This window comes from Euleptes europaea, chromosome 21 (assembly GCF_029931775.1).
Source record: "Euleptes europaea isolate rEulEur1 chromosome 21, rEulEur1.hap1, whole genome shotgun sequence".
Lineage (NCBI taxonomy): Eukaryota > Metazoa > Chordata > Lepidosauria > Squamata > Sphaerodactylidae > Euleptes > Euleptes europaea.
In genome coordinates, this window is record NC_079332.1 from 15,244,456 (window position 1) to 15,265,767 (window position 21,312).

A 21,312-nucleotide genomic window follows, 5' to 3' on the forward strand; every position below is an offset into this window, starting at 1 on the left:
ACAGACTGCTGGACTAGATGGGCCTTTCTTACGTCCCTTTTTATGTTCTTATGAACTCTAGTCATGATGCACACCTATTCTCTCGAAGATCAGAGGAGCATGCCTATTATGTGAAGGGCTGTGGAACACAGGCAGGATAAATGCTGCTGCAGTCGCCTTGCTTGTGGGCTTCCTGGAGGCACCTGGTTGGCCACTGTGTGAACAGACTGCTGGGCTAGATGGACCTCGGTCTGATCCAGCAGGGCTTTTCTTATGTCCTTATGTGGTGTGGTGGCAGCAGCTGCTGCCAAAGCAATGTTTTAAAACTGCCTTGCTGGACAAAAGCCCTTCCAGGCCTTCGTCCGCCTCCCAAAAAAACCTGGCGGGCACCAGAGAAAGTGTTAGCGGGCCCCAAGGCGCCCAAGGGCACCACGCTGGGGGCCCCTGGCTTGGAGGCAAGCTGGCAAAGTGTTTGCTGGCGGAAGAAAAAAAGGAGGGGAATAAAACCCAACCAAAAAACAAAAGCTGGGTACCCAAGGTTGGGTGAAAAGAAAATATATATAAGTATATATAGAAATACTGAAAGTATAATTTATTAGAAGAGCTATGTAAAAGTTAAAATTATTTAAAAGCATTAAAATAGCACAATGGCATTTCCTGAGGTTGATAACTGTAACCACATACCAAACACGTTTCGGCCTATGGGGCCTTCATCAGTGGTTAATTAAAACCCTTTGTAAACCTGCACACATTTACAGAACTACATTAATGAATACAAACAGTTCAAACCCAACCAGGCATGTGTATATGTTGTAAATTCTATTCCCAATTACTCAGACATCTGGTATAATAGGTTCTTGTTGTAATACTGGTTAGTTGAAGTCTCTCAAATACTATGTGTGCAGGTATCAAAGTTTGTATTTGTATTCAATAATGTATTTTTGTAAATGTGTGCAGGTTTACAAAGGGTTTTAATTAACCACTGATGAAGGCCCCATAGGCCGAAACGCGTTTGGTATGTGGTGATAGTTATCAACCTCAGGAAATGCCATTGTGCTATTTTAATGCTTTTAAATAATTTTAACTTTTTATATAACACTTCTAATAAATTATACTTTCAGTTATTTATACATAGACTTATATATATTTTCTTTTCACCCAACCTTGGGTACAAAGTGTTTGCTGGCGTCAGAAGAACCAGCAGCCAAAGGGTGAAGCTGTGGGATGGCTACCGCCCATGGCCCACACCGTCCTGCTGCTGCGGGCTCCTTATTCAGCATGGTTTGGAAGTTAGATGTGGAAGTCCAGGCAGGGTGTACAGCAGGTGGTTCTGGCACTGAATTCAGTTTCTTAAAAGCTCGTTCATAGATGTTATGGTCCAAAGATCTACTTGAAAGCGTGTGGGTGAAGCCTGTGAACATGTCATGAAAGATGGCTGAATGGGGGGGGGGGGGACTTTACTACCTTTTACAGCTCCTCTCCAGAATGAGCGACGCGAAACGAAAAAAGGGCAGAGTTGCAAAATCTCCCGTGCCGTGTCACGGGAATTGCTTGGGGGTGGCATGTGAGAGCCATCTGTACGTGGTTGTGCCCCGAATGAGGTGGCTGTACTCTCTCCGGTAGCGGAGTCTCTGAAAGATCTTTTAAAAATTTAATTGCAACCTGAAAAAAGCAAAGCGAGCCAGCATGGTGTAGTGGTTAACAGCGGTGGAGTCTAATCTGGAGAACCGGGTTCGATTCCCCACTCCGCATGAGTGGCGGACTCTAATCTGGAGAACCGGGTTTGATTACCCGCTCCTCTACATGAAGCCTGCTGGGTGACCTTGGGCTAGTCACAGTTCTCGCCAAACTCTCTCAGCCCCACCTGCCTCACAAGGTGTCTGTTGTGGGGAGAGGAAGGGAAGGCGATCGTAAGCTGGTTTGAGTCTCCTTAAGGTAGAGAAAATCAGGGTATAAAAACCAACTCTTCTTCATCTTCAAAGCCTAATTTCTACTTTCTTATTCAAGCTTGTATGGGGGGGGGTGCAATATATTGTATGTTGCAGGGCTGAATTGCCAATGAATGGAAATGTGAGGGTCTCAGAAGCACGTTTATTCCAAGTCAAGCTTTTGGAATTAACCATGCAGGGGGCCCAAGTCTTAAGCACAGACACGGCAAGAGAGCTTGAATACCAGAAGCAAAGAAAACACATTTTACCTGCCTGGCCCTACCACCTGCTGTTCTGACGAGTCAAGGATACGGGCTTCAGATGGCGTAGGAGATGCAGCTGGGGTCTTGAAAGGGAATCTCAGATGGATCCAACATGAAGTTTGCTACCTTCAGAGAAGACGGTGTGGAACCCCTCAGGCGGTGGTGGTTATGACGACGTTACGCTAGATCCGTTTCCCTGCATCCCCCGCCTTGTCGGGCGGGATCTGCAGCGTGGCAACCAGGAAAGTGGACACGCAGATACAGCAGGAAAGTTATGCAGTTTGGTATCCCTTGGGACCAGAAGTGGTCTATATTTCGGATATTTCCATATATTGGAATATTTTGGAATTTTTGCATATGCATAATGAGATATCTTGAGGATGGGGCCCAAATTAATCTATGTTTTATATGCACTTTATACGCAGAGCCTGAATGTAATTTTAAAGAATATTTTAAATAATTTTGTGTATGTTGAACCATCCAAAAGCAAAGGTGTAACTATCTCACCAGAATACCTGTGTGTGTGTGTGTGTTAAGTGCCATCAAGTCGCTTCCCACTCATGGCTACCCTATGAATCAACGTCCCCCAAAATGTCCTATCTTCGAATACAGAATACCGGTATCAGCTGTTAAACAGGAGCAACAGCAAACAAACTAACAACAGCCAGCTTTCAGTTTCCACCTACGACGCAGTGTACACTATATATATATATATTTAGGCAAAAGGAAACTTTGAAAGCAGGCAGCGCGGGTCTGCCTGCATGCCAGCTCGAAGGGTCAGTCCATATATGGGATGTCCAGATAAGGGATACTCTACCTGTATCTGCTTTCTTTCCATACTCGACCTGTAAGATGCCGGGGTCACGTACCCTTTACGGAAGGCCTCAAATATATCGATGAGCTGAGAGGCCCTGGTACACCGTCACAGTAGCAGATCATGCCTGGCAACCTTATGCTTGTCTAGGAGTAGAATCTTGTTTTTGCTTGGCATACGTTGAGGGGAAACAGCTTGGGAAGGGGACAGTTCTTTCCTCGGTATACCTGCTGAACGAAAAGCGATGATTATGGGAGTAAGCAAACTTTTCTGCAGGGACGCTTCCGATCTGAAAAAGGATATTGCAGAGCTTGAGAAGGTGCAGAAAAGAGCAACCAAAATGATCAGGGGACTAGAGCAACTGTCCTATGGGGAACGGTTAAAACGCTTAGGGTTGTTTAGCCTGGAAGGAAGGCGGTTAAGGGGAGACATGATAGAGGTCTATAAAATGATGCATGGTGTGCAGAGAATGGACAAGGAGAAGCTTTTCTCCCTCATAATACTAGAATGCGGGGACATCTGCTGAAGCTGGAGGGTGAGAGATTCAAAACCGATAAAAGGAAGTATTTCTTCACACAATGCAGAGTTAAATTGTGGAACTCCCTGCCCCAGGATGTGTTGATGGCTGCCAACTTGGAAGGCTTTAAGAGGGGAGTGGACATGTTCATGGAGGAGTATTCATGGCTACTAGTTAAAATGAATACTAGTCATGATACATACCTATTATCTCCAGGATCAGAGCATGCCTGTTATATTAGGTGCTGTGGAACACAGGCAGGATAAATGCTGCTGCAGTCTCTTGTTTGTGGGCTTCCTAGAGGCACCAGGTTGGCCACTGTGTGAATAGACTGCTGGACTTGATGGGCCTCGGTCTGATCCAGTGTGGCCTTTCCTATGTTCGTATGATCATCAAAATCAGCTCCAGATCTCGGGGGGGGGGGCTTCCATTTACCTGACCCCCAGCATAATGTACAAGGCAGGGCTTCCTGTGGGGGTGTGTGAGGTGCTTTGGTTTCTCCCGCTGGTCCATTTTGCTGGGGATTTGATGCTTGCCCTTCTGTCGTAGAAGCATAGAATCATAGAGTTGGAAGGGACCACTAGGGCCATGAAGTCCAACCCCCTGCACAATGCAGGAAATTCACAACTACCTCCCCCCACAAACACATCCAGGGACCCCTACTCCTCGCCCAGAAGATGGCCAAGATGCCCCCTCATGATCTGCCCAAGGCCATAGAATCATTATTGCTGACAGGTGGCCATCTAACCTCTGCTTCAAAACCTCCAGGGAAGGAGAGCTTACCACCTCCCAAGGAAGCCTGCTCCACTGAGGAACCGCTCTGTTAGAAAATTCTTCCTAATGTCTAGATGGAAACTCTTTTGATTTAATTTCAACCCTTTGGTTCTGGTCCGACCTTCTGGGGCAACAGAAAACAACTCAGCACCATTGTTACGAGGGCCGGATATGACATAAATGCCACTTGGTCAGGCCGGGCCATGCCTCGCCAGCCCAAATCTAGAATGGGGGTGGGGGGGGGGGTTCGTGGGCCAGATAAGAGCTCTCAAGCGGCTGGTTCCAGCACACGGGCCTTATGTTTGACACCCCTGCTTGAAGACTTTCCAAAAGCTCTTGGAAGAGATCTGCCGAGGAAAGGAAACTTAAGAACCCTGTAGGTCTCCATGGCTGCAGTGCTGTATCGCCCTGGGTGCAGAAGGGAGAGATGAATTCCTGCCAGACTGCGTACTCCTTTCAAGCTGAGGGTGTTTTGTGTCCCAGGCCTAGCAAATGCAGCGGTGAAGCCCTCCAGCTGCAACCAAACAGTTTCGGGAAAGAATTGTTGCCGAAGACTACCAAGGGTCTCTCTCCCTTGCAATTCACCTAGTTCTTCCCTTTCGTCTTTTAGAACGCTTTGGCCAGGGGTGGGGAACGTCAGGCCCGGGGGCCGTTTAAGGCCCGCACATTCATTTGCTCCGGCCCTTGGGTGGGTCCTGGCAGATCTCTAGCGCAAAAGGACTGGCGATCCGCCCCCTCCCGCAGACAGGAACAGCCTCTATTCAAGGCAGATGTGAGTTTGTTTTGCCGGGAAAAGGAACCTTCTTTCCCCCTTGTAGAAGAGTCGTGAGCTATGGAGCTGCTAGGACCGCCCAAGAAACTGTGTTAACCCTTTCACTCCTGGGCCGCGGAGAAACGTATTTCCTCTGCACTACAAGAGGGCTGATGGGGGCGGAAGTGGCGCCAATGGAGGGGTTAAAGGGGGCAGGGCCAGAACGCATGGGGGGGGGTGCGAGTTCTTAGCCAGTGTGTCCTCATTCAACCCCCGCAGGCAGAGGTAGCAGGAGCCGGCTGTAGAATCCGGCCCCGACCGCGCGGAGCAGGAGCGACTCCGGCCTGCGGCTGGACGGCTACGCCCGGCTGGTGCCACAGACCGTCCCGTGCCGCCAGGTGGGCGAGCGCGCCACCGGTTGGATGCCTGCCTGCTTGCCCACATGGGGGGGGGAGGGTCATCTGGGGCAGCTGCCTGCTTGGGGCTAATTTTTAAGTTGATAATTTTGTATGGCCCGCGAATTGTGTTATAAATATCTAAATGGCCCTTGGTGGGGGGGGGGGGAAAGGTTCCCCACCCCTGCGTTACACCGTCACCACATCCTGGGGCAGGGAGTTCCACCAATTAACAGGAGACCCACGAGCCCCTTGGAGGGAGGGTTTGGTTTTGAATGCAGCAAATACGCGTTTAAATCCAGAGCTGGGGGGGAAAAGAGAGAGGGCGGAACGGAAAGCCGCGGCTCGTGCTCCCGGGGGGCGCCTTGAGCGCGAGGGACCGCCCGAGGACCACTTCCGGCGCCGCTGGGGGGTTCCACTTCCGGGGCGACTGGGCCCCGCCTCTCGCGCTCGGCTGCGGCGTCGGGCTGGGCGCGCCGCGATGGGGATCCTGGAGAAGATCGCGGAGATCGAGAAGGAGATCGCCCGGACCCAGAAGAACAAAGGTACCCGGGCGGGCCGGTCGCAGGCGGCAGCTCGGCAGGTGCGGCTTCGCATGGAGCTTCGCCTGCTGAGCTTCGGCCTCGCAGAGCAAAAGCAACCCCCCCCCAGCAAACCACGTGAAAGGGCTGGAGGCAGGTAGGGTGGTCTTACCCCCTTCCCCCACAGGGCTTCTGGAGCTGGCTGGTTGCAGGCGGCAGCTCGGCAGGGGCAGCTTGGCATGGAGCCTCACCTGCTGAGCTTCTGCCTCGCAGAGGAAAAGCAAACCCCCCCCTGCGAGCTGCTTGGACAGGCTGGAGGCAGGTAGGGGGGTTTAGGGGGGTTGCTTCCCCCCCGTCCCCTGCAAGGCTTCTGGAGCTGGCTGGTCGCAGGCAGCAGCTCGGCAGGTGCGGCTTTGCATGGAGCCTCGCCTGCTGAGCTTCTGCCTCGCAGAGCAAAAGCAAACCCCCCCCTGCGAGCTGCATGGACAGGCTGGAGGCAGGTAGGGGGCTTTAGGGGGGTTGCTTCCCCCCTTTCCCCACAGGGCTTCTGGAGCTGGCTGGTTGCAGGCAGCAGCTCAGCAGGTGCGGCTTTGCATGGAGTTTCGCTTGTTGAGCTTCGGCCTCGCAGAGCAAAAGCAGCCGCCCCCTGCGAGCTGCATGGACAGGCTGGAGGCAGGTAGGGGGGTTTAGGGGGGTTGCTTCCCCCCTTTCCCCACAGGGCTTCTGGAGCTGGCTGGTTGCAGGCAGCAGCTCAGTAGGTGCGGCTTTGCATGGAGCTTCGCCTGCTGAGCTTCGGCCTCGCAGAGCAAAAGCAGCCGCCCCCAGCAAACTACGTGAAAGGGCTGGAGGCAGGTAGGGTGGTCTGGGGGGGGGCTGCTTTCCCCCTTACCCCGCAGGGCTTCTGGAACTGGCTGGTCGCAGGCGGCAGCTCGGCAGGGGCAGCTTCGCCTGCCGAGCTTCTGCCTTGCAGAGCAAGAGCAACCGCCCCCAGCGAGCTGCGTGGACAGGCTGGAGCAAGTAGGGTGGTCGGGGGCGGGGGCTGCTTTACCCCTCCCCCTGCAGGGGTCCTCAAGCTGGCTGGTTGTGGGCAGCAGCTCGGCAGGGGCACCTTTGTGTGGAGCTTCACCTGCTGAGCTTCTGCCTTGCAGAGCAGCAGCAACCGTCCTGAGCAAGCCACATGGGAGGGCTGGAGCAGGTAGATCTGGCGGGCGAGGGCTTGTCCCCTTCCCCTATAGGGTTTCTGGAGCTGGCTGGTTGCAGGCAGCAGCTCAGCAGGGGCAGCTTCGCATTGAGCTTTGCCTGCTGAGCTTCTGCCTTGCAGAGCAAAAGCAACCGTCCCCCAGCAAGCTATGTGGCAGGGCTGGAGCAGGTAGTGTGGTTTGGGTGGGTTGCTTTTCCCCTTACCCGGCAGGGCTTCTGGAGCTGGCTGGTCGCAGGCAGCAGCTCAGCAGGGGCAGCTTCGCATTGAGCTTCACCTGCTGAGTTTCTGCCTTGCAGAGCGAAAGCAGCCGCCCCCTGTGTGCTGCATGAGAAAGCTGGAGCAGGGAGGGCGGAAACAGCCCCAGCAGGGCGTTGCTGCGCAGGTAGGTCTCCTTGGGAGTTGGTTGCCCTTGCATCCATTTCCTAGCAGAAGGGGCTTTTTTTGTTGGGGGGGCTGTGGGAGAGGCTGAAGTTCAACAGGTGGTGCTTCCCTCTCACAGAGGTGTACAGAAATGGGGAAACAGCTGCTGAAAGGAAGAAAATAGCTTCAAACTAGTGAAGCTCAAAGAAGTTTTGTGCTTTGACAGTGTTGGCTTTATAAATTGAAATTTATTATAAGTATATAGGCACAGCTGTATTCGCGAATTTAGGCAGATCATGAGAGGGAGGGCAGGAAAGGTTGCTCCAGTGTTTGGTTCTCATGGCCCTTTCTTGCACGCCCAGGGTAATACTGATCACTACTTTGGGGTCACGAAGCAATTTTCCTCCAGGCCAGATTGGCCAGGGATCCTGGAGGGTTTGGGGGGTTTTTTTTGGCCATCTTCTGGACATGGAGTAGGGGTCACTGGGGTGTGTGGAGGGGAGGTAGTTGTGAATTTCCTGCATTGCGCAGGGGGTTGGACTAGATGACCCTGAAGGTACCTTCTACGGTTCTATGTATTGATCACTTTCCTCCTCATTTTAGCCACTTTCTAATGGGTGATCGGTATTGGCTTCCATTCACCCTTAGATACAAGGCTTCAGATATGGGAGAAGCTGGCAGGAAGTAGAACCTCACTGATGCGAGGAGGGTAGGAGTTAGGGAGGCTAGCAGGGGCGGGGATGAGGTTTGAAAGGGAGGCAGCGAAAAGTGGAGGTAACCCAGCTCAGAATATTCTAGACTTGACTTGGCATAAACTTCCAGCATAAACCTTCAGCCAGTGTGGTGTAGTGGTTAAGAGCAGTGGTTTGGAGCGGTGGACTCTGACCTGGAGAACCGGCTTTGTTTCCACACGAAGCCAGCTGGGTGACCTTGGGCTAGTCACAGCTCCCTTAGAGCTCTCTCAGCCCCACCTACCTCACCGGGTGTCTGTTGCAGGGAGGGCAAAGGAAGGTGATTGTAAGCCAGTTTGATTCTGCCTTAAGTGGTACAGAAAGTCGACATATAAAAACCAATTCTTCCTGGGTTATCTGTTATTTATCTATTATTTGCTACGTTTTTGTCATGCTCTTAATTCAAGGAGCTGAGGGTGGTCTGTCTGCCTTTCCTCCATTTTATCCTCCCAACGACCCTGTGAGGTAGTTTAGGCCGAGCAGGACCAGCCCAAGGGTGCCTAGCAAGCCCAATGGGGATTTAAACTGAAGTCTCTCGAATCCTTGTCCAGTGTTTCAGCTGTCATACCAAGAAGAGTTGGTTTTTATATGCCGACTTTCTCTACCACTTAAGGGGGACTCAAACCAGCTTACAATCGCCTTCCCTTTCCCCAACAGACACCCTGTGATGTAGGTGGGGCTGAGAAAGCTTTAAGAGACCTGTGATTAGCCCAAGGTCACCCAGTTGACTTCATGTGTGGGAGTGGGGAAACCAACCCGGTTCTCCAGATTAGTGTCCACTTCTCATGTGGAGGAGTAGGGAATCAAACCTGGTTCTCCAGATCAGAGTCCACCCCTCCAAACCACCGCTCTTAACCACAACACCAGGGGTGGGGAACCTTTTTTCCACCAAGGATATTTATAACATCATTTTCGGGCCATACAAAATTATCAGCTTAAAAATTAGCCAACCAAGCCCCAAGCAGGCAGTTGCCCCAGATGACGCCCCCCCCCCACGCAGGCAAGCAGGCAGGCATCCAACCGGTGGCACGCTCGCCCACCTGGTGGCACAGGATGGTCTGTTGCACCGCGGGAGGGGGCAGATCGCCAATCTTAGATCCTTCTGAGCTAGAGATCTGCCAGGACTCACAAAGGGCCAGACCAAATGATTTTGTGGGGCTTACACACACCCCGGGCCTGACGTTTCCCACACCTGCACTACACCAAGCAGGCGTGCTTATGCACATGGGTTGTCTTTCCCCCTCTCTAGCCACCGAGTACCATCTGGGCCTGCTGAAGGCGAAACTCGCAAAATACAGAGCTCAGCTCCTGGAGCCTTCGAAATCAGCCGCCGCGAAAGGCGAAGGGTTTGATGTGATGAAGTCTGGAGATGCCCGGGTGGCACTGATCGGGTTCCCCTCCGTGGGTAAGGTCAGTGACAGGAAAAAAAAAACGTGCACTGCTGCCTTTTGTGGGTTCTGTTTCCTCATTAAAAGGGAGGCTCGAAATTGAAGAGAGGGAGTACGTCAGTCTGGGAGCGCCAATGTGAGTAGAGAGTTAGATTTGAGTCCGGTAGAACCTTAAAGACCAATGAGATTTTCAGAATACAAGCTTGCAAGAGTCTAAGCTCCTTTTGTCAGTTACACATGAAGCTGCCTTCTACTGAATCAGACCCTCGGTCCATCAAAGTCAGTTTCGTCTACTCAAACCGGCAGCGGCTCTCCAGGGTCTCAGGCAGGGGTCTTTCACATCACCTACCTGCCTAGTCCCTTTAACTGGAGATGCTGGGGATTGAACCTGGGACCTTCTGCATGCCACGCAGATGCTCTACCACTGAGCCACAGCCCCTCCCAAAAAGACCCTTGGTCCATCAAAGTCAGTATTGTCTACTCAGAGCAGCAGCGGCTCTCCAGGGTCTCAGGCAGGGGTCTTTCACATCACCTACCTGCCTAGTCCCTTTAACTGGAGATGTTGGGATTGAACCTGGGACCTTCTGCATGCCAAGCAGATGAGCCACATACCACTGAGCCACAGCCCCTCCCCTTAAAAGTGCATTTAGGGTAATTTTCTCAGTTTCGATCACACATGAACACATACATGAAGCTGACTGGCAGCAGCTCTCCAGGGTCTCAGGCTGAGGTCTTTCACATCACCTACTGCCTGGTCCTTTCACATCACCTACTGCCATGGGACCCTCTGCATGCCAAGCAGATGCTGTACCACTGAGCCTCAGCCCCTCCCCAAATACCAAGTGGAGGGATGCGATTCTTGCCAGTGTTGAAATGCAGAGGCATCAGATGGGTGCCGGGAGGCACAGAATTCTGGTGGCGGGAAGTCGGGAGGTGTCAGGCAGCGGAGGATGAAATCGTTGGCTTGCGAACAATGTCCGCTCATGCGGATGGTAACCTGGCGCAGATCCGTTTTGCAAAACCTCCGTCCATGGACAGTGCCTGGAACCTTGCCGTAGATAAATAATTCTTTTGTGTGTGTGTGCCGTCGAGTTGCAGCAGATGTACAGTGACCCCAGAGGGTTTCCAAGGCAGAGACGTTCAGAGGCGGTTTGCCATCACCTTCCTCTGTGTCACGCCTCTGATATTCCTTGGAGGTCGCCCATCCCAATACTAGCTAGGACTGACTCGGCTTAGCTTCTGAGATCTGACGAGATCGGGCTAGCCTGAGGCTCTCCAAGTCGGGAAGTAATTTAGAGGACCCTCCCTTTTTTGATTTCCCCTGCTTTCAGGTGCTGTTAACACTTCTTGTTCCCTTTCAGTCCACATTTCTGAGTTTAATGACCTCCACTGCCAGTGAAGCGGCTTCCTACGAGTTCACGACGTTGACCTGTATCCCTGGAGTTATAGAGGTCTGTGCAGTTCAGTCAGGTTTGTGCTTCTGGGTGGGGTGGGGTTAGCCCCAGGTGGGCCTTGGATGAAACACGTGCGAGGGTCCGTAGGTTGCTCATCTTATTTTTTTTTAAGCAGAAGAAGAGTTGGTTTTTGTATGCCGACTTTCTCTACCGCTTAAGGGAGACTCAAACTGGCTTACAATCACCTTCCCCTCCCCACAACAGACCCTGTGAGGTAGATGGAGCTGAGAGAGTGTGACTTGCCCAAGGTCACCCAGCTGGCTTCGTGTGGAGGAGTGGGGAAACAAATTCAGTTCACCAGATTAGCCTCCACTGCTCATGTAGAGGAGTGGGGAATCAAACCCGGTTCCCCAAATCAGACTCCACCGCTCCAAACCGCTGCTCTTAACCACTACACCATGCTGGGTTGAGATTGTTCTTGAATGGTTTGGAGTACTCTCTGATCTAACAGCAGGGTACAGATTTCTCGATGAATAAAATCAAACAGGAGTCCAATAAAGACTTTAAAGACAGAAACATGACATTTGCTGAAACATTTGTGAGTCAAAGATCCCTTCCTAAGAGACTCGGGTGCTTATGGTGAGGAGATGGGCCCTCTTCAGCGCCGACTGCAGAAATGCGCTCTGTCAGTTACCTTCCTGATGCCACCTCTCGATTACGTATTTCTTTTACTTCAATCAGTTTCTCCCGCGTGGGGACTTTAAAAAGCTTAGAAGGTAAAATACACCAGTAGACGTTTAAGCAACAACATCCACGACTCAACACAACTCTTTTTGTTTGTTTGCAGTACAAAGGAGCCAACATTCAGCTTCTCGACCTGCCGGGGATCATCGAGGGAGCTGCACAAGGTTATCGTCTTCTCCCGCTTTTCATTTACCACTGTGTTGGCATTCTGAAGTCCACGTAGATTTCCTAAGTACAATTTAACCTTTTCTTCAGCTGCATCCTGGTTGCCTATGTCCTTTTCTTTATCAGAATAAGGGAATCATAGAGTTGGAAGGGGCCAGACAGGCCATCTAGTCCAACCCCCTGCTTAATGCAGGATCAGCCTAGAGCTTCCCTGACAAGTGCTGTCCAGCCTCTGTTTAAAGACTGCCAGTGAGGGGGAGCTCACTACCTCCCTAGGTAGCTGATTCCACTGTCAAACAACTCTTACTGTAAAAAAATTCCCCATAATATCTTTCCTCCCGCAATTTAAACCCATTATTGCGAGTCCTCTCCTCTGCTGCCAAAGGAACAGCTCCCTGCCCTCCTCTAAGTGACAGCCCTTCAGATACTTCAAGAGAGCAATCATGTCCCCCCCCTCAGCCTCCTCTTCTCCCCCCTCAACCTCCTCCTATTCAACCATTCTGTTAGTTATTCTAATTCATGGGTCCCCAACGTGGTACCCATGGGTGCCGTGGTGCCCACCTGCACCTTTCCTGACTCCCACCAGGTATTTTTAGAAAGTGGGCAGGGCAAAATGGGGCTTTTGCCCAGGAAGGCTTCTGATCAGCCACTGGAGATGAGATCGGCTGTGCAGATTTTAAAAAAATGTTGCTTTGGCTGCAGCTGCCGCCACAGCACAAGGATCTGCACTGAGTGATTGAAGGTAAGCTGCCGCAGCCATTTTGGGGCTGGCTCCGCCTCCTGCAGCAGCCATTTTGGGGCTGGCTCCGCCTCCTGCGGCAGCCATTTTGGGGCTGCGCCCACCACGCTGGGTCAGAATTTCCAAGGCGCTCAGAAAGGTGGCGGATGCCCAATCCCACCCACTCTGTAATTTTTGAACATGTCCCGTGGCTAAGCGATGATCTTGTCCTCCAAAATGCATGCATCTGCATGGCTGATATCATGTTGTCGTGTGGAACACGGCCCGTACTTGTGTGCATCGACTCAGGTTTCTAGTCCTCAAGGTTAAAGTCGAGGAGATTTGGGCGGGGAGTGTTGGAATACTAGCTGCCGGCAGGGCCGCTGAACATCCAAACTGCTCACGAACGAGAAATAGTTATTAGGAAAGCCTCCCCAGCCTTCTTGCTTCCAGTCCTTGTGCTGTCGGTGCCCGTAATCCCCTCATGCTGTCCCTATCTTCTGCAGGGAAAGGTCGCGGGCGCCAAGTGATTGCCGTGGCCCGGACCTCGGACGTGGTCATCATGATGTTGGACGCCACAAAAGGGGAGGTGCAGAGGTAGGCAGCCTCCGTGAACCGGCCAGTGGGGGAAACCGTAAAGGGATGGGAAGGGTTTGGGCATTCTCTAGTCCCGGAGGTTTACCATGTGGTAGAGCAGCGCTAATTCATACCATCGTATTCCCCATTACTGTGTATGGGTGTGAAAACTGGTAGAAAGCTGATAGAAAGGAAGTAGATTCCTTTGAAATGAAGGAGAGTGTTACGGATAACGCGGACCGCCAAAAAGGCAAATCAGTGGGTTCTTTTCTGCCCAGTGGAGGACCTTAAGTGGTTGACAACATTTCCCGCTTCTCCTTGTCTGTCCTTGCTCAACCCCGTGAGGTAGGTGAGACCGAGAGTGTGTGGACTTTCAGAGGAACCGGTTGCCCACTCTGTGGGACAGGAAGCAGGAACCAGATGGACCGTGACTAGTCTTATCCAGCAGGGCTCTTCTAGTGTTCTTACGTTAAGCTTCCATGGCAGAGTGGGGATTCACACCTTGGTCGCCCAGATCCTCATCTCTGGATGCCTACATAAGGAGAGAAGCATCCTCATTCTCCTTTTAAACTCCTGTTTATTTCATTTGTGCTCCGCCTTTCTCCCCAGTCGTTCTCCTGGGTCGTTCTCCTCTCCTCCCTTTTATCCTCACAATAACCCTGTGAGGAAGGTTGGGCTGAGAGCATGTGGCTGGCCCAAGGTTGCCCAGCGGGTTTCTGTGGCAGAATAGAGGATTTGAACCCGGGTCCCCCGGGTCCTAGTCTGACACGCTAACCGCTATGCCAGGCTGGCTCATTACGAGGGCCCAGCTGGTGGGTTCAGGTCCCGTTTTCTTCGGATCTTTGGGAACCGCGTGCCGTAGGCTCGTGACCCCCTTCTGTTTTTTAATTTGTGTATTTATGTTGAATCCTGCAGAGCTCTGTTGGAAAAGGAGTTGGAATCGGTGGGCATCAGGCTGAACAAATTGAAACCCAACATCTACTTCAAGGTGAGGAGCCGCGGGCGAGCCGGAAAGGGCCCCCTCCCCCTTCCAGGATCCCTGGCCAATCTGGCCTGGAGGAAAATTGCTTCCTGACCCCAAAGTGGCAATTGGTGTTTCCCTGGACATGCAAGAAAGGGCCACGAGAGCCAAACACTGACACAACCCATCCTGCCCTCCCTTTCATGATCTTACTACGGTCATAGAATCAACATTGCTGATAGATGGCCATCTAGCCTCTGCTTAAAATCTTCCAGGGAAGGAGAGCTCACCACCTCCTGAGGAACCGGTCTGTCAGGATGTTCTTCCTAACGTTTAGCCGAAAACTTTTAATTTCAACCCATAGGTTCAGGTCCGACCTCTTGAAGTCATGTGGGCCCCATTTTGGTCAGCTGACCATCTCGGAAGTCACCTGGTACCCCTAGAAGTCACAAATGTATCTCACTGTGATTGTGTACGTAATAAAAGAGAAGACCGTTTTTATTTAGCACTGCGTTAGATTTGGGGAGAGGCCGTGGCTCAGCAGAAGAGCCTCTGCTTGGCATGCAGAAGGTCCCAGGTTCAATCCCCAGCATCTCCAGTTAAAAGGTGATGTGGATGACCCCAACCTGAGACCCTGGAGAGCGGCTGCCAGTCAGAGTTGACAAGACTGACCCTAATGGTCTGATTCAATATCAAGCAGCATCATGTCTTTGGAAGAGGGGCCGCAGCTCGGTGGTAGAGCCTCTGCTTGGCATGCAGAAGGTCCCAGGTTCAATCCCCGGCTTCTCCAGTTAAAGGGATTAGGCAAGTAGGTGATGTGAAAGACCTCCTCCTGAGACCCTGGAGAGCCGCTGCCAGTCCGAGCAGACAATACTGAGCTTGCTGGACTAAGGATTTGATTCAGTATAAGGCAGCTCCATGTGTGTTCAAACTGGGATTTTAAAGGTTGGCTTTATGTCTCTTTATGTACTCTTTTATGTGCTTTGTCAATATTGTAAGCCGTCTTGAGCTTCGTAATGAAGAAAGACAGCTAATATATGCTTTAAATAATAATAATGAAATATAGCTAGGCCTCGTTCCTGCTGAGGTGTGTCTTGGCTGTACCACTTCAGACTGCAGTCTGTGTCTTGGCTGTACCACTTCAGACTGCAGTCTGTGTCTTGGCTGTATCACTTCAGACTGCAGTCAGGACCGTACCACTTCAGGTCCCACCTCCTGCCTTCCTCGAGACCCCCATTCTATGTACATAAAGCTAGCAGAAGTCAGATCTGAACCCTTCACCTTGCCATCTAGCTTTCTAGGTGCGGGGAATTTGTTTTTCATGCGGGAGTGTTCGGTCCTGTGACTCCCCCACCTGTCGTACATGTTCCAAATTGGATCCAAACGCGGAGGGGCTGCCATCAGATAACCGGGGTTGACCCGGGACTTAGTTCGTCTTCTCGGCGGTGCTGAAAATCTGTTTGCCATTGCAGAGGGATTCTCTTTTAACCCAGCCCGCCTTCTGTTTTCCAGCCGAAGAAGGGAGGGGGCATCTCCTTCAACTCGACGGTGACGCTGACCCAGTGCTCCGAGAAATTGGTGCAGCTCATTCTCCACGAATATAGTATCCTTCCGAGGCCTCGCTTTGAGCTGGCCGTTTTGGACGCAAATGGCAAATTGCTTCCGTGCAGCGATAAGCAGTGTGGCGTAGTTGCCCCTGCGGCGTATCTTTCCCACTTGGAATTTATTAATTATAGGAAGGCCTACGCTCTAACCAGATGTGAAGACTTTGGTTGCGTCAGAAGGAAAATACAAGAGGATTCCAAGATCAGAAAGGTTATGCCCTTGCAGATCAGGCGATGTCGAAACCACCGAACATGTATTGTTCAGTGGTCCATTTTATCATGAGGCCCGTATTGAATTCATTGCTCCCCTGTTCAGTGGTTTCCCCGATGAGCCAGTCGAATTCTTGACTAAGAAGCTCCTGACGGGTGAATCTCCTCATATTTCACTCCCAACTGCCAAATTTTGCACCATCGCAATTAAAATACACAAAAATAGGATGGGAAAAAAAATAGAGCCAGCGTGGTGTAGTGGTTAAGAGTGGTGGTTTGGAGCAGTGGACTCTGATCTGGAGAACCGGGTTTGATTCCCTGCTCTTCTACATGAACGGCGGAGGCTAATCTGACGAACTGGATTAGTTTCCCCCACATGAAGCCAGCTGGGTGACCTTGGGCTAGTCACAGCTCTATCAGCCCCACCTCTCACAGGGCGTCTTGAGGGGAGGGGAAGGGAAGGGAAAGGCGCTTGTAAGCCGGTTTGAGTCTCGCATAAGTGGTAGAGAAAGTCGGCATATAAAAACCAACTTGATGGGTGAATCTCCTCATTTTTCGCTCCCAACTGCCAAATTTTGCGCCGTCGCAATTAAAAATAGATAAACCTTTTGATATTTTTAGAAATTTTAAGATGCTAAGTTAATCCTTGTGATATGCATTAACATTTGTTACATTTTAGTAATAGATTTTTTTATTAATCTTGGTAATTTGCACCAGTTTTATAGTTTTATGAAGTTAGACAATTTGATGTACCAACTTTTTGGCTGGTCAATCAGACTGTATTGATAAATTCTGCAGCAGTGTGGCATGGTGGTTAGAGTGTCAGACCGGCCCCAGGGAATGTGTGAACAGTGTGTGCATGTGCGTACAAGAGAGTGTGTGTGAAAGCAGAGGCACAAAATACCGGCGAAACATTCAGTGCTCCTAGGCCCTCTGAGTCCGGGACTCCGAATGGGCGTGGAAGGTTTATAAACTTAACTCCGCCCTCTTTGAGAAATCTTCAATGCTGAGGTCCTCTTCCGGGAAGACTGCACACCGGACGAGTTCATCGACGTGATCGTCGGCAACCGGGTCTACATGCCCTGCCTTTATGTGAGTATCGCACGGGAGAGATGTCGTTCTTTTAACAACCCAGGGCAGGGCTGTGGCTCAGCTTGTAGAGCATCTGCTTGGCATGCAGAAGGTCCCAGGTTCAATCCCCGGCATCTCCAGTTAAAGGGACTAGGCAAGTAGGTGATGGGAAAGACCCCTGCCTGAGACCCTGGAGAGCCACTGCTGCTCTGAGTAGACAATACAGACTTTGACGGACCAAGGGTCTGATTCAGTAGAAGGCAGCTTCATGTGTTCATGTGTTTTGGGGAAGGGCCATGGCTCAGTGGTAGAGCATCTGCTTGGCATGCAGATGGTCCCAGGTTCAAACCCCGGCATCTCCAGTTAAAGGGACCAGGAAAGTAGGTGATGTGAAAGATCTTTCTCTGCCTGAGACCCTGGAGAGCCGCTGCCGGTCTGTGTAGACAATACTGACTTTGATAGACTGAGGGTGTGATTCAGTAGAAGGCAGTTTCATGTGTTCAATCAAGAGTCGTTCCCCCCATAAGCATGGGGCAGGAAATATCAGCAGCTGGTTGTCCTGAAATTTCCCTTGGTTGCTTGGAGATTCCGTGTGCCTGTCTGGATCCATTCTGCAGCCAACCCCCCCCCCCAGTTTTTTTTTGGTTGTAATAAATTACATGCGTGTTAGCAGTAGGGGGGAAAGTCGGTTTCCTGCTCTTCAGGAGATTGGAACCTCAACTTAGATAGGGGGTGGGGAGAAAAGTGGTTGAGTGTTTCTCACCGTGTGAATATTCCTGCCCTCCGTTGTAGGTGTACAACAAAGTTGACCAGATCTCAATGGAGGAAGTTGATCGCCTAGCTCGGCAACCCCACAGCGTGGTCATCAGGTGAGTGGAGCTTCCTGACCCCTCATCTGTGGCTGGCGTGCGATTAGGGGGAGGGGAGATCTTTTGCGCCGTGTGCTATGGAGCTGTTCTTTGGAGCGGCGGCCCCGGAAGGGTCGCTGGTGGTGACGTGCATCTCTCGCTTTCAGCTGCGGCATGAAACTCAACTTGGATTACCTGCTGGAGATGCTGTGGGAATACCTGGCCCTCACCTGTATCTTCACCAAGAAAAGAGGCCGTAAGGAGCAAACTTGGGATGGGGGACATCCAATTAAAAGCAGAATAGGAATTAGTTTCGGAGGGTGGCCCACAAGCAAGACGACTGCAGCAGCACTGTCCTGCCTGTGTTCCACAGCACCTACTATAACAGACATGTTCCTCTGATCCTGGAGAGAACAGAGATGCATCCTGACTAGTATCTATTTTTACTAGTAGCCATAGATAGCCCTCTCCTCCATGAAAATGTCCACTCCCCTCTTAAAGCCTTCTAAGTGGGCAGCCATCACCACATCCTGGGGCAGGGAGTTCCACAATTCAACTATGCGTTGTGTGAAGAAATGCTTCCTTTTGTCTGTTTTTAATCTCTCGCCCTCCAGCTCCAGCAGACTACCACGCTTTCAAGTATAATGTCCACACTCTCCACACCATTCAAGTCCGGGAACACCTTAGAGACCCACAAGATTCTCAGGGGGGAAAGCTCATAACCCCTAAAATCTTGTTAGTCTCTAAGGGAGTCCTGGACTCGAATCTGTCAGGACTGAAATTGTTAGTGGTTACAGGGGATTGGTAGGAGAGAGATTTCCTCCCAAGTGTCTTATCATAGGCCTGCTAATCTGAATGACTCCCCCTGTTCTTTGCAGAGAGACCAGACTTTGGAGATGCCATAATTCTACGGAAAGGTGCCTCTGTAGAGCACGTGGTAAGTAATGAGCCTTGGAATTGGGAAGAAGAAGAAGAGTTGGTTTTTATATGCCGACTTTCTCTACCACTTAAGGAAGAATCAAACCAGCTTACAATCTCCTTCCCTTCACCTCCCCACAACTGACACCCTGTGAGGGAGGTGGGGCTGAGAGCTCTAAGAGAACAGTGACTAACCCAAGGTCACCCAGCGGGCTTCAGGTGGAGGAGTGTGGAAACCAACCTGGTTCACCAGATTAATGTCTGCCACTCATGTGGAGGAGTGGGGAATCAAACTCCGGTCCACCGCTCCAAACCACCGCTCTTAACCACTACACCACGCTGGCTTTCCCCAGATAATCTCAAACTAGACCACAGCATCATCTTCTCCCAGGCTGAAGTTCTTCCAGATGCCACCTTCAAACCTTTTGAGAACCAGTGTGGTGTAGCGGTTAAGAGCGGTGGACTCTGGAGAACCAGGTTCAATTCCCCACTCCTCCACATGAGCGGCAGACTCTAATCTGGAGAACCGGGTTCAATTCCCCACTCCTCCCCATGAAGCCTGCTGGGTGACCTTGGGCCAGTCACAGTTCTCTCTGAACACTCTCAGCCCCACCTACCTCACAGGGTGTCTGTTGCGGGGAGAGGAAGGGAAGGTGATTGTAAGCTGGTTTGAGGCTCCTTAAGGGTAGAGAAAGGCAGGGTATAAAAACCAACTCTTCTTCATTTGGAAGGGGGTTCTGCATTTTCCAGAAGCGGCTTGTATCGTCCAACTGGGCCCTTAGGGTAGGGACATGTCCCCCAAAGTCTAGGTCAGCGGAGACAAAGGGACGTTTGCGGGCTCAGGATACAAATGCTGGCTCGCCAGTTGGAAAAGGAAAAGACTCTACTCATGTCCTTTCTGAAACAAGCCGTAAGTGATCAGGGCCACGAGGTAAGCTCCTCATTGTAGGCGCCTTTCCCCCAAGCCTTTCTGCGTACCTGGCCAGGTGTAATGCACGGCTGGAGGATCACGCCAGCTCATATGCGGCTCCAGCCCCCCCATTCAGGACTTTACAGTTAAACTTGAAAAACGTTAAAACCATTAAATACATAGAATCATAGAGTTGGAAGGGACCACCAGCGTCATCAAGTCCAACCCCCTGCACAATGCAGGAAATTCACACCTATCTTCCCCCCCACACCCCTAGTGACCAGAAGATGGCCAAGATGCCCTCCCTCTCATCATCTGCCTAAGGTCACAGAATCAGCATTGCTGACAGATGGCCATCTAGCCTCTGCTTCAAAACCTCCAGGGAAGGAGAGCTCACCACCTCCCGAGGAAGCCTGTTCCACTGAGGATCCGCTCTAACTGTTAGAAAATTCTTCCTAATGTCTAGACGGAAACTCTTTAATTTCAACCCGTTGGTTCTGATCCGGCCTTCTTGGGCAACGGAAAAAACCTCTATATGACGGCCCCTCAAATACTTGAACACGGTTATCATATCCCCTCTCAGTCTTCTGAGAGGTTATCATATCCCCTCTCAGTCTTCTCAGTCTGTAAAATTATACAATAATGAATAAAAACACCGAAATAAATACCACCGAAACAGGGAAGGCGGGGTTATAGGGGCTGTGCCAAACGAAACGAACTCTTCACTCCGCCGATAGAGGGAAGCGGACAAATCTCTCTGGGGAGGGAGTTCCAGTATTTTGAGCTTTTAGAGACTGGATTGCGGGGGAGGTATGGGGAATTTGTTACAGGACTTCAGACATCTGTTTTGGAAAGGGCTGGTGCTTTTCTCCCTGCAAGCAAGGACAGAAAGCAAACTCTCAAGAGCCAGGAGGTACACCCCCTTTTTTTATTTCCCCCCTCCAGTGCCATCGGATTCACCGGACGTTAGCCAGTCAATTCAAATACGCTTTGGTTTGGGTAAGTGTTGTTTTTTTTGGGGGGGGGGGTCGTTGGTTTGTTTGTGCTCTAAGCCCTTTGCAAGATGGGAAGGAAAGGGGGTAGGACGGAAAAGGTTCTCTGCCCAAAACCTTGGAGATCGCTTGTCTGAATATGAGGATCACTACCCCTAACTCGGAACGAGGCAGCCGCACCTGTTCTTGCCTGAGAGACTCCCCCCCTTTCAAAAATGGGCTTACTAAAATCCTCTTTTGGCTTTCAAGGGCACCAGCACCAAGTACAGCCCGCAGCGGGTTGGGCTCAACCACCTGATGGAGCACGAGGACGTGATCCAGGTCGTCAAGAAGTGAACCGCCTGTCTCCGCCGCGCCGCTGATCCGCCGGTGCCTTGGTCCCGCCCTGCGAAGTTCCAGTGTGACTCGACGGCGACCTGTGTAAAAGCCCCCCCCAAAAAAGAGCCGGGAGCGCTCAGGCGTTTCCTGCCACTTGCACGGGGGGAAGGCAGTGACCGTAGATACAGCAGCGGCAGGCACGCGGATTCCCGTTCGAGCATCTCTGCCGCGGCGTGCTCCTGGGTGCCTTTAAAACTCTCT

General features: G+C 51.4%; 1 protein-coding gene across 1 annotated transcript; it reads left to right on the forward strand.

The window, feature by feature from the left end:
• The first annotated feature begins 5,891 nt into the window (after window positions 1-5,891).
• DRG2 (developmentally regulated GTP binding protein 2) lies at window positions 5,892-21,069 on the forward strand. The gene is made up of 13 exons (XM_056866480.1): window positions 5,892-5,966; window positions 9,484-9,644; window positions 10,984-11,073; window positions 11,864-11,924; window positions 13,150-13,240; window positions 14,135-14,207; window positions 15,693-15,783; window positions 16,989-17,086; window positions 17,858-17,934; window positions 18,081-18,169; window positions 18,792-18,850; window positions 20,687-20,740; window positions 20,983-21,069. The coding sequence occupies exons 1-13, from the start codon at window positions 5,903-5,905 to the stop codon at window positions 21,067-21,069; spliced, it is 1,095 nt and encodes a 364-aa protein (XP_056722458.1). The 5' UTR covers window positions 5,892-5,902.
• The last annotated feature ends 243 nt before the right edge of the window (window positions 21,070-21,312 follow it).